Raw genomic sequence first — 12516 nt, forward strand, 5'->3', positions numbered from 1 at the left:
GTATGTAGGTCATTGTCATTATAATATCTTGTGGCGGGGTTGTGTGCGGTGCCGTCGGCTGGCACTTTTCCATGTTTGTACCGTATCAGGTGATCACATCACAAAGTAAATGTCAATATGCAATATAATTCATTATGGTGTTTTATTTATATAAAAGTTGTTTTTAATAGTGTCATTTCCTTTTTGTAACACCCTACATGTTTGCTACCTTTGATCAAACAAAAATTTATTAAATTTGTTGTTTTCGTATGTTTTCTCCTTCATTGTGGGATTCTCTTTTTATACATTGTAATTTTTCTAATGTATCACCTTGTGTATTTAGTTTTCTTGACTTCCAGTCAATAATTGACTACATTTGTTGTTTCCAGATGTATTACCCTGAATCGTAGAATAATATTTTTAAATTTAGTAATTTTTTCTGTATCACCCTGTATACTGGTTTTCCTTGTTTTCCTACACACTGACCGAGATGTTTTCTTTTTTGAACTTTATCATTTTTTCTGTATCACCCGGTATATTACTTTTCATTACCATCCTGGTTAAAGTGGGAAAAGTTTATTGTTGCAACGTGCTGTTCGTTTTTTATCATTGGTTTTCTTTTTGTAACACCCTGTATATTAGTTGCATGTATTAATTGTTATATCTTAATGCTGTAATATTGTTGTTTATAATTTGATACTTATGTGTATGTGTGCGAATATGCAGATCGTAATCATCTCTTCATGCATTTTTTTGTTATGATTTCTTTTCTCCTCTTATTTGCCGATTTTATTACTTTATCTTAGTGAATATTTAAATTAGGCGCAGTGTTGTGAACACCAATTATTTAATTAACTAAGGTAAACATTGAACTTTAACGAAGACTCTTATTACATCCCAAAGGCAATACATTCTTCTCGTATACCAAGAAATATTCAAAGTAAAAGTAAGTTTTGTGTATGTGTATTTCAACATTGTGAATTTTTAGTTTAGTCTTCTCAACTAGGTACGTGTTTATCAGTACGTTTGTGTATACACAACTTTTTTTTTGTTCGACTGACGCGTGATATTTCTGCATACCTGCCTTGTACCCGGCTACGCGCAACGCACACGACAGTTGTTTCACCGCGTGGTCCGCCAGCGTGTCTCTCTAATCGCCACGCGTTTTGAGGTTTAATTGGATTAATCGTCGAGTATTCTTTCGGCCATCGGCAAAATATTCGCAATGGGCATGTGTGCCTGTTGTGTTTAATGATTTATGTCGGTTAGAATCTTGTTAAGTGAGAAATAAGTGTCCGTTAATCCCTGCGCGAGTCTCATCAATGCACAGGTAGGTGGATAATTAAAATTTTTGCGGGGTTTAACTTAAATTTATTCTATTTGAGGGATATTAATTTTGTAGATTACAAACACGTGGTGGCATTTTTATCGGAATTCTTTTTAGTCGCGTTTCCGAAAATAACTGCTTGATTTAATTATTACTTGGACGGTTTTTAAAATAATCTAATGATTATTAAAATTACAATATTCAGGTGGTCGGTCATGTTTTGAATTGTATCATTAAATTAATAATTTCTTGTTGAAATAAAATCTTGAACGGTGAATAGTTTTTCGCTTTCGCAGTTTAAGTATATCTTAATATTTACAAAGAAATAGTTATTTTTATCGTCTTTTACCACTGTGTTACAACGCGCCGTCGCTTGCCGTCTGTTGATTTAGATGTTTTCCGCCGGATATTCTATCAATTTATGATGATGCTTCACCCGTCGGTTACCTTATACATTTGATGCTACCATCAATTAATAAATATATATTCACAATTTATTAAAATGTAAATGTTTTATTTTTGTAGCATCCTATCGCTCAATTTTCTGATGTTTTTCGGGTTAAATCTCTGATTTTATATTAAAATATTATTGTTGATTTGTAAATTTTCCTCTTTATATTGTGAATATTGACTCCTTTTGTAGTTTCTGAAATTTTCATTTTGTAACACCCTGTATATTTGTTTTCCTAACGGCACGTACTTAGAAAGTCACTTTTAGTTGTGAGTTTTGAGTGTTCTCTGTTTTGAACATGGAATTTTCTTCCTAGATCACCCTGTATATATGTTTTCCTTTGTGTCCGTGAAAATTTTGCTTTAGCTGATGTTTTTAGTATTCTCCCCTTTGCACTTCGAATTTTCTTTCTGGAACACCCTGTATATTTGTTTCCCAGGAGCCTTGGGTGAAAACGAATGATATTTGTAGGGTTAAAATGTTTTTCTGTTTTCACATTAAATTTGTCATTTGTAACATCCTGTATATTTGTTTCCATTTTCAATCGTCTTTAAAATGAGCTATTTGCTGATTTGTTTATCCCGGTAGAACATTATTACGTGGTACTTGCTTACATGTGCGTGGCTATGCCGGTCGTAAGTCCTGTTTCAATATAGCGGCATCTATTCTGTTGACTTGTAAAATCTAAACTTGTACTCGTATTATTTTACATTGTATTTATTAATAAAGAAATGTTAAGAAATATTATGTCTTAGGTATACTTCGAATGTTCCCCTTCTATCATTTCAGGTACAGGTCTCTAAGAGAGTTCCTTCTCTCAGGGGATGGTCCCCACTATAAAAATTGTTAGGTATCCTGTGTGATGTGTGTGCTCTATCTTTCATTTCAGTTGCAGGTCAGAACTTGTAAGAATATTTTTAAGTGTCACCTCTCTTGAGGCGACTTAAAACATAGAAATATTTGAACATGACCTTATAAGGATTGTCCTTATAAGGAAATCCCTCTCTCCGGGGGTGATCCCCCACCATAAAAATTGTTGATATGCCTAAGTATTTTGGGGATGAAGCGCAGAGACATCGTAGCTGTAGGATGGGCCGGGAGCAATGGATGCATCGAAGCAGTGACTGTCTAACGACACGCGCCAAAAAATTTCCTCCTCTTCTCTACTCTGTTACCTTCCTTCTGTCTTCTACTCATCTCTCTATTCCTTTCTTCTACTATTCCTATTTCTCTCTGTTCTCCGTTTCTCCACTTACTTTCACTTGTATTTCAATTTCTGTTATATTTTATTTGAGTTTACATATGCAACCCAAATTACACCTGTTATTTTTATATTTGAGAAAAATGCCTTCTATACCTGAGATTCGATCTGTGTCTACGAGCATGCTAGCAGCTGCACGTACCCACTCGACCACCGAGCGTTTTTATCATTTATATTTGGTTCTTTTATTTATATTTCTACTTTAATCAACTTTTTAAAAACAATAGCTCAAGCCTTAGCTATGTTGCACACGCTCCACGCATTGTACTATACTATGTTATACTATGGTGTACTCTAAAAGTTCAACTTGACTTAATACTAATCCTGAAAACGACCAACTGAACACTAGGGACACATTTAAACAAGAATGTAAAATTAAATTTGCCTTTATTGACTGAATCATTTTCAATTATTATAAAGCAATAACATGGTGTAAGATTTAAAAAGTTAAATAAAAGAGAAATTTTATATGATGTTACTTACTGATTTGTTCTTATATCAATAAAGAACTAAGGCGCACAAACACGTTTCCGCAAATTGTATTTTGAATTGATGATACACACTTCTTTACTATTCCACGCAAATATTCTAAATGTATTCACGTCAAACACATAAATTTAACTTAATTTAACTCCAGTAAGTATCCATAGTCATCGGAACATATCCGACGGACGCTACGCGCGCTCCGCATAGAATCACTCAAATCATTCGTTGTGCGCTACACTGGGCTGTTAGCCTCTGATTGTCAATCGATTCTAGTAATGCTACAAAATATTAAGAAACGCAAGAAATCGTCACCACGTTTGATTAATGAAGAAAACACGTGCGCAGCACGCAATAGCGCTCAACCGACTGAGCCGAACTAAGCAAGACAGATTGATAACCGACCCGCAGTTGGAGGGGCATTTTTCTATATGCATACGACAGAAATGCAATTACAAATATGTTGCAAGTTATTGTTAAACATAAAAGTTGTGTATAAAAGTGACGTACGTACCGTAACTCAGCGCACAAAAATTAAGTATGATTTTAAACCAAATTGGTCTAGGCGTTGGGGAGTTATGCGCCTACCAACAGATTTTGCGATTCATTTTTATGTTATAGAGATAATATAATGTGTGAAACAAAAACTAATAATTTTTCTTAAATAAATCACAGTTGGCTGTAACAACGTATGAAAACAATTTGTGCTAGTGTCCCGTCATGATCCAAAGTAAAATATCCCAGCATTTAATTCGACGTTTGAAGCCACTTTGCTATACAAAAAATTACTGCAAAGATAAAAAGGAGTTCCCAAATGTGCAATCCACAACACCGCCTACAACAGAAGAAAAAGTTCCAGTTGCACCTACAGTTGTCGCCAAAAATCCCCCGATCGAAGAATTAACTAAAGGGAGATATTTTGATAGAAAAACGCAATCTTACCGAATTATCAAAACCCCTCCAAAACCGGAGATAGTAGCAGAAAAAGAAAAACTGAACAAGATGGCAAAACAGAAAAAGTAAAAGAAGCCTTACGCCGAGAATTAATACAAACATTCACTACAAAACCACCTGAGACGGATAAGAAAGGAAAATCAGGTGATAATAATGAACCACCAGATCAAATCACTTCTGGTTCCAATCAACCACCTGGAGGCGATCCAGCTACACTTATCCCAAGAGTAACACGACTTGAACCAGAAAGAGTGTTCTTCTGCCTGATCCCGTACACATGGATTAAATTCTTCAATGAAAAAACAGGTGTAACTGGTTTCTGGACGTTTATGTTCACTTACGGTACTTACCTGCTAAGCAAAGAGAAACTCATCATGGAACACGAGTACTACGGCGGGTTGAGTATGATTGTATTATCCTATCTAGCAGTAGTTTACGTCGGGCCCAGTATCGCAGAAGGATTAGACAAGGAAGTCGACGCAGTTGAAAACAGTTTCAAACAGGTTCGAATCGACCAGCAGAAGAATATTGAAGATGATATTCAACGAGAGAAGTGGTTACAGGTGTGCATGGAGGAACAACAAGTTCTTGTCGAAGCAAAACGAGAAAATGTTCATCTTCAGCTAGAAGCAGAGTACCGAAGTAGACTAATGACGGTTTATCAGGAGGTGAAAAACAAGCTGGATTTTCAGGTCGCGTACGAAGCGATAGAGAGGAAGTATGCGCAGGACCAAATGGTTCGATGGACGCTACAGAAGGTGCATGAAAGCATCACCGATGAACTTGATTCGCAGTACGTTGACAAGTGTTTGCTTGAATTGGATGAATTATCACAGAAACGTCAAGCGATTTAAAACTAAAACTGTAATTCTGATAAAAGGATCAAAAGATGCGCATCATATACTTATAAAATATATAATAATACCGGTCGTCTCTACATGCAGCAATAAGTCCGGCTTCTGTTTGCGTCGGTGCAAAAGTTATCAATTACATAAATAAATTAAGTTTTATTTTGTTAGCATATTCACTGGTATTTAAATTACTTACTTTGATTTTCAAGACTTAAATTTCAAATTCCATAAATGAAATATATGAATTCAGTGAGTACGCTAACAAGAATAAAACTAAATATAAATAAATTAACACGAAAGAACTTATGCGTAGGTGTGATTTGTGAAATTCAAAAATGAATGAGAAGGAATTAATCAATTAATCATCATTCAACGTAAATATTATGGAACCTATTAGTATGAGTTTTGCATATAGCACAACTTTGCTCAATTATTCACACGAAGTGATTATTCATATCATACCGTATACTGTAAAATTATCTCGTGCGCCTACTCTTGCGTGGTGGCTGGTCCTCCTCGTCATCGCTCACACCGTTTGTTTCCATTGTGATGGTGACGTCAAAGTCAAGTTTTAAATCTTTGCATTTTTTCACAAAGTATTTCAGAAGCCGACTGCCACATCTATATAACAAAACAACAAATGTTTTAATAAAAACTTAATCTAACAATAAAATGCAATAACTTACTGGAAAACTTCATCCCCTGAACTGTTATACGTGTGGCAATTCTCAAACACAAGCTGACAGTCCGAAAGGACTTCATCGTCGTACTGATAGTCGCCCATGTTGAGCTTGTATTTGATCGTGCCAAAGTCCATCGGCTTCTTGATGATGTCATAGTAGTCAGGCACTTCGTGCTTATGCACTGGCTTAATGAACGGCCACGCACTCTCGTTGCTGATCACACCACCGAGTAATTCCTGCAGTGCCGCATTGTTCAATGGCATGTCCACATTGGTCTCGTTGCTTCTGCCTGACCGTCGCTGCATGTGATCGCCGTTAGTTTGCATCGCTTCACGCTCGCTTTCTTCTTTACAAGGTGTGCAAGTCCAAGCACCGCGGACGGCACGTTTCAAATTCGTGCATTCCAGGTGATAGATGTTCATACAGGCAACACACTGTACAATATCTTCGGTTTCCTCTTCACCACAAACGAAGCAATTTTGAGGTTCACTGTATAAAACAAGATTTACGTTAGAAGTGTTGATGAGAATTAAATAATAGAAATCATCTTACTCGTCCTCAGTTTGCATAGACTCCTCTAGCTTCTTCTTTTTCTCTTCATCTTCATGTTTTTGTTTGCGTTTGGCTTCCTCCATTTCTACAGTTTCTTTACAGACTACACAATACCAATTTCCATCCGGTACAGACTGTAAAACAATGCAATAAAATAGCATATATAATAGCACAAAACTATATTTAATTCACTTTCGCCGAAAAAAAGGTTATACTTACGTTTAGTTTAGGTCTGAGACAATACAGATGATATCCATCATTACAATAATCACACAAGAGTATATTTTGTTCGTTCGTTCCGCGCTTGCAAGTCTTGCACTTGACCATTTGCGTGGATTTACTCCACGCAATCGAATTATTCAAGACATGGCAATGCAATAAGATTTGGCTGTAACTCGTCGAGTTCAGCAGAGATTGCTCCCACAACAAGATGGCATTCTGCCGCAAAATCCTCATCTTAGGACTGGACACAAACTGCCCCAACGGTTTCGAAATGAAATTCAACTTCACCGACAGTGCGATTTGCGCCAAAGCATACGCGAGAAACTTGACACTTTTCTGATCCACTGATGTATGTGCCAGTAGAATCTCATCCGATTCCACTTCTGAATCCTCTGAATCAATGTCGGCCATATTTTTCTCTAAATACTTTCCAGGATCCTCCCAATCGCTCGGAGCGATTTGTTTTGCTTCCTCATCCTCCTCGATGTGCCACTTGGTACGCGGCCGCGTCAATGCATCTATTTCCTCATATTCGCATTCTTCAACCAGCGTTCTAAACTCGTTTCTATCTTTAGAAATACCGCCCAGATATCCATCGAATAATTTATCCTCTAAGGTCAAGATGCGATCAATGACGGTCGCACGCAACACTTCGTTGACGCTCATCTTCTCCGGAAAGCCCCAATTATCGTCCTTATGGAATCTGCTAGGAAGGTTGGACTCCGAATCCTTTAAATAACCCGGTGTGCGCAGAATGAGTTTCGTCAAGTTTGTGTAATCCAACTCGATAATTCTAGACAGCTCCTTTTCGTTTATGCCGCGTTTATTGAGCGAGTTCTGTAGCTCTAAGAGTTGCTCCTCAGTGTCAACGAAATACCACCTGAGCGCGTTCTTTGAGATTGTGTGCACCGGGCAAGAAGTCGGATCGGTTGTGCACATTAGTAATTCATTGATTTTGGCTAGTGATGTGGTGGTCTTGGTCTCCACGCCGTTCTGCTTTGGTTCATTCTCTTTGTCACTGGAATTAAGCTCATCCGATAACTTCCCTAGATAATTCATTATCGTTTGTTTATCTGCATCTACCAATTCAGGCACGTGTTGTGTTATTTCAGGAAGACAAGTGCCTTGTTGGTGATCGTCTTGGTTAACAGCAAATGCCGGTATTGAGTGTAATTTTATATATGCTCTTTGGGCACGATCATAACTAAAAACAAACAAAATTCATTAATAAATCCAATAAATCTTATTTGATTCGAAACCTACCCTATAAAATTAGCTTTTTTATACAATTTATTTTGTATACTATCAGTGACTGACTCGAAGTTACTCTTAAACTTCTCTTCAGCCACTTGTAACTCGTCTATTTTCGCCTTGGCCTTGCTCGCTGGTATATCCAACTGGCCCTTTTTAAGCTGTGCAATCTGCGCGTCGACATCAGCCAGGCGCTTGCGCTCTGCCTGCTGCGCCGTTCGCAACTTCAACTTATTTTCGCGTATATCATCGTGGTTCTGTTCGACCGCGTCACGCACCTCCTTATAGGTCATCAATTGACTAACCAAGCAATCGAGCACCTTTATTTTATCGAACAGCGGCAGTGAACAAACGTGATGTAACGAAAGCGATTTCAAAATGTGTGGATTATGCAAACGGAAACTAATCGCCGGATCCTCTTCGCTTTCGTAGCCGCCGCGATATTGCGCCCGCCATTTTACAGCTGTTTCATTGACGTTATTACCAGATCCTAGTAAATGCAAACGTAGAACTTCAGATATTGTGCAAATGTCCATCTCCATGGTGAACAAAGTACTGCCGTAGTTCTTGAGCAACCAAAGTTGACACCGATCGGCTGCCAATGTTTCCTGGGATGCTCCCCAACGACCTAAAATATACAAAAAATTCTCTTTATTTATTCAAAACTAGCTTTTGGTCGCGACTTCGTCTCGATAGTGTTTAATAAAAATGTAATTCGATTTTACTCTCTTGTTCCAGTAGTATGTGTCAATTCTATCAATAAGATTCGCAATTTTATTTTAAAGAAATTAATTATATAAAGAATTGCTAATAATGCACTTTAGCGCGCCATCTCGGATTCAACTATTTACCTATAACAATGAATCTGAATACCAAGTTTTATCCTATAGAAAAGAGCAGTCTTTATGGTTTTCCCGGCAATTATTCGAATTTTTCTCGCCGTAAAAACCATCCTTGGACTTTAACAAATATTTAAAAAAGAATTGGCCATATTGGTATAGGCGTTGTTGATTTATGCGCTTACCAACAGATTTTGCTATTCATTTTTACATTATAGTCGGATGATATTAAAAAAATAGTTATACATACCACCGAGATGCTTGCTATAATTTTCTTTTTCCGCTGCTTCCAATTTAAACAAAGCTGTTAATAACATATGTACAATGGTCTCCATTGCACTTCCCACCTGATAAAATATTTCACATTAGAAAATTATAAATTAGGACAATTTTGAGATGAAACCAACTCTTGTTTCTAATAATATCCTCTCCATCACATTCAAAGTAATGCCATTGGGGAAAAATGTCCTAGTGCTGAGAATACTCGAAAATGTATGCGTAAATTCCATGATAGAGAGCGCATCACCCAAGTACTTATCGGGAATTCTCGATCGCATTGGTGTTAGAATAGGTAATACTTTTTGATCTTCAAGCAGTAAATCATTCACCGGTAAATTCCAATCTTGCAATTTCGTGCGAATTTCAAGATCTCGCTGCCTTTTAAGTTCGCGTTCATGTTGTTTCCGCTCACGCTCCTTTTCTTTTGCCTCCTCTCTTTCTTTCTTCTTAATGAATTCCTTCTCCTCTTCCTCCTTAGTTTTGGGCAATATAATATTGTTCTTGGAGAGGAACTTAGCCAGCGTCTCCTGGCGCACTTTCTTGCCATTCGGGGCGGTGGTTTTCAACTTATGCTCGAAAACCGGTGGTGGGCCCCCAAATATTTGATCAAACTTTAAATCCTTGACGCCGAATAACTCCAGAGCGGAGTCTTTTATGCCGATAAATTGTCCCTTTGGCTCAACATGCTGTTTCAGGAATAGTTTACCCTTTTCGCGAGAATACGATGCTTTCTTGCGCCGCAATTGCGAGAAGTTACAAGTTAATTTTTCCTTTGACACGGAATTCGCATCTATTACAACATATTTGTATAGGTGGGCTTCTGACGCATCAGTTCTAGAATAATTTTTCAAATCAGACTTGTTTAATATCATATAAGAAAATAATTTACCTTGTAGGTGAGTTTTTTACAGCTAATAATTCCTTCTCTGTAGGTGGAATAACACTAACAACTTTATATGCACTCCACTTGTTTGCAACATATGCCTCAATCTTTTCCCCAATGAAAAACCGATCTTTGACGAAAATATGAACATCATCCAACATCTCAGAGAATGTGCCCTTCACCAGTGTGGCAATGTACAATATTGGAATTTGCAATTCTGTAGGAAATTCATTCAGCATCTGCTGAGCATTCTGCTCACTCTGCAATGCCTCCTCATAGGTGAAATTACCTTTGCCTGTCATAGAACATGTCCACACCATTGAGTTACACAAAATGGTTCTCTCAGCAAATTCACTGAAACATGAGAAGCGTCATTAGAACTTGGTCCATGCTCACATAAAAAAAGACGCAATTTCCGATCAATTCCAGTGTTTGTGGACACCTGCTTATAACCTATAAAGCGCCAATACTCGTGCCCGCGCGGAAAAATAACGCCGAGAAGACGCGGCCATAGAGGAGAGCGCGATCGTGACGAAACCGTTAGGGTCGGACAATAGTCGCGTTCCCAGAGCAATGTCATGGCCCGCGTCGCATGATGTTAGCTAACTTCGGATGCGGTGATGCGAGTATCGCGCACGAAGAGATGCCGCAAGCCGCAATCGGTACTCACTCGTAATCCCTGAATATCTCGTTGGTCATGGCGCAGTGGAATACCTCCTCGTCATCGCGAAGAAATTCGTCCACTTTCGCCTTCTCCAGCGTCTTTTTCTTCAGCAAAGGCATCGCGGTCTATTTGGAGGGAAAATTTAGTGTCGCATGTAAGCGAATTTTTCTTGGCCCACAGCAAACCTGGCCGAGCACTGTCTTCAGTCTGATGCTGATTCAAAACGCACGACGCGAGCACGTCGTTGGGAATGTTTCGGTATTATTTACAGATTTGTTTTGCGTAAAAAACGTGAACGAGCGTACTAAGCGTAACGAACGATGCGAACCACACTCGCACTAACCGTTTAACGTCTGCGCGGCGGCAAACTGCTGAAGGTTCGGTTTACGCATGCGTGTGTTGTACGCGCATGCGCAGCACACATATAGCCTTTTAAAGTTTAAAACACCATTTTGTTTCAAAACGCATAGGATAAGAATTGACGCAAAATTGGTTAAATTGTAAATATACGAAAATGCATTTAAACATAATAAATTAACATATTTAGGAAATTATGCTTCATTATTTTCCGGCACTTGACAAAGCCTAGCCAACATTCCAGACATTTGCACCAAAGTGGTGAGTCCATCCACTATTCTTTGATGTGTTTGCCCAATCTCTCTAATAAAAGCCAACTTTTGATCATCACCAATGTCCAAATTCTTGCAAACTTTTGAAACGTTCTTGATAATGTCTTCTGCTGCATACCCCAAGGACCATAGGTGGCTTAAAACCTTAAAACGTTTAATTCATTATCATGTATTAAAATGAGTAATAAAATATTACCTTATAAGCTTTCCTATAATCACCAGCTCCACAGCTAAGTAACATATCCTTAATTAACAATGGATGTGGCTCATCACAAACTTTGAATACATTTTCAGAGCTCACTAATCCAAAGCCATTGTGAGTTGATTGCAAATTGTTCAATGCCTGCCTCATGTCTCCCTGAGCCGTGAAAACAATTGCCTCTAGACCATCCTTAGTAGACTCTACTTTCTCCAACTCACAAATTTGCAAAACGCGCTGCAGAATTTGTGCGTCAGTCAGGCGCATGTAGCGTAATATCGCGCAACGACTCTGAATAGGCTCAATCACCTTATCAGAGTAGTTACACGCCAAGGCAAAACGCGTGGAATTGCTGTAGAGTTCCATGGTACGTCGGAGCGTTTGCTGTGCGCCTTCAGTCATAGAATCAACTTCATCAAGAATAACAATTTTATGCTTGCCTGGCGGAAGCGTTACTTTTTGTTGGGCGAACATTTTTACTTTGTTGCGGACAATGTCAATGCCACGATCGTTTGATGCGTTCAATTCTAGAACAGCAGACTTAAATGCAGGTCCAAGAAGGATTTTGGCAAGGCATAGAATTGTGGTTGTTTTGCCCACTCCTGGCGGGCCGGCGATAATTATGTTGGGAACATTTCCTTGTTGAGCAAACGCAGATAATCGGCTGACCATTTCGGCATTTCCAACAATATCTGAGAACTCTTTAGGGCGATATCGTTCTATCCTGTGTGTAAAAAAATACAAAATTGAAAATGTTTTGTTGCATTTAACCTTAAATTGTGATCAATTGAGATTTTACCATGGAAGATCCGAGAATTCCTTCTCTTTTTGAAGCGTACTTGTATTATAAGATGTCGATGGCTCCATATCGTCTATTTCCATGACATCAGCCATTGTATAAATAATTTCACTTTGATACTTAACAATGTTAATGAAGAAAAATGGTAAGCGCGCCAAACTCAACTACCAATAAAATAAAAATGACACAAAACGCCATCTATCAGAAAAA

At 38.1% G+C, this 12516-nt stretch overlaps 3 protein-coding genes across 3 annotated transcripts; 1 reads left to right on the forward strand and 2 right to left on the reverse strand.

Annotated features, from left to right (window-relative positions):
- Nucleotides 1-4221: 4221 nt before the first annotated feature.
- On the forward strand, nt 4222-5392 carry LOC135797991 (ATP synthase subunit b, mitochondrial-like). The gene is made up of 2 exons (XM_065310633.1): nt 4222-4353; nt 4428-5392. Exons 1-2 carry the CDS (start codon nt 4222-4224, stop codon nt 5307-5309), a joined length of 1014 nt encoding a protein of 337 aa, XP_065166705.1. The 3' UTR covers nt 5310-5392.
- On the reverse strand, nt 5357-11038 carry Acf (ATP-dependent chromatin assembly factor large subunit). Its single transcript, XM_065312913.1, has 9 exons — nt 10686-11038; nt 10022-10369; nt 9261-9966; nt 9104-9200; nt 8027-8642; nt 6761-7967; nt 6542-6675; nt 5993-6478; nt 5357-5927 (listed from the first exon to the last, which is right to left on the reverse strand). Exons 1-9 carry the CDS (start codon nt 10796-10798, stop codon nt 5783-5785), a joined length of 3852 nt encoding a protein of 1283 aa, XP_065168985.1. The 5' UTR covers nt 10799-11038; the 3' UTR covers nt 5357-5782.
- Nucleotides 11039-11172: 134 nt separating this feature from the next.
- RfC4 (replication factor C subunit RfC4) lies at nt 11173-12495 on the reverse strand. The gene is made up of 3 exons (XM_065312936.1): nt 12307-12495; nt 11505-12231; nt 11173-11452 (listed from the first exon to the last, which is right to left on the reverse strand). Exons 1-3 carry the CDS (start codon nt 12399-12401, stop codon nt 11231-11233), a joined length of 1044 nt encoding a protein of 347 aa, XP_065169008.1. The 5' UTR covers nt 12402-12495; the 3' UTR covers nt 11173-11230.
- Nucleotides 12496-12516: the final 21 nt, after the last annotated feature.

The sequence above is a fragment of the Atheta coriaria genome, unplaced genomic scaffold (assembly GCF_025399875.1).
Source record: "Atheta coriaria isolate IRGN ID8LTWV9N9 unplaced genomic scaffold, Caltech_Dcor_3.1 hic_scaffold_9_pilon, whole genome shotgun sequence".
Taxonomy (NCBI): Eukaryota; Metazoa; Arthropoda; class Insecta; order Coleoptera; family Staphylinidae; genus Dalotia; species Dalotia coriaria.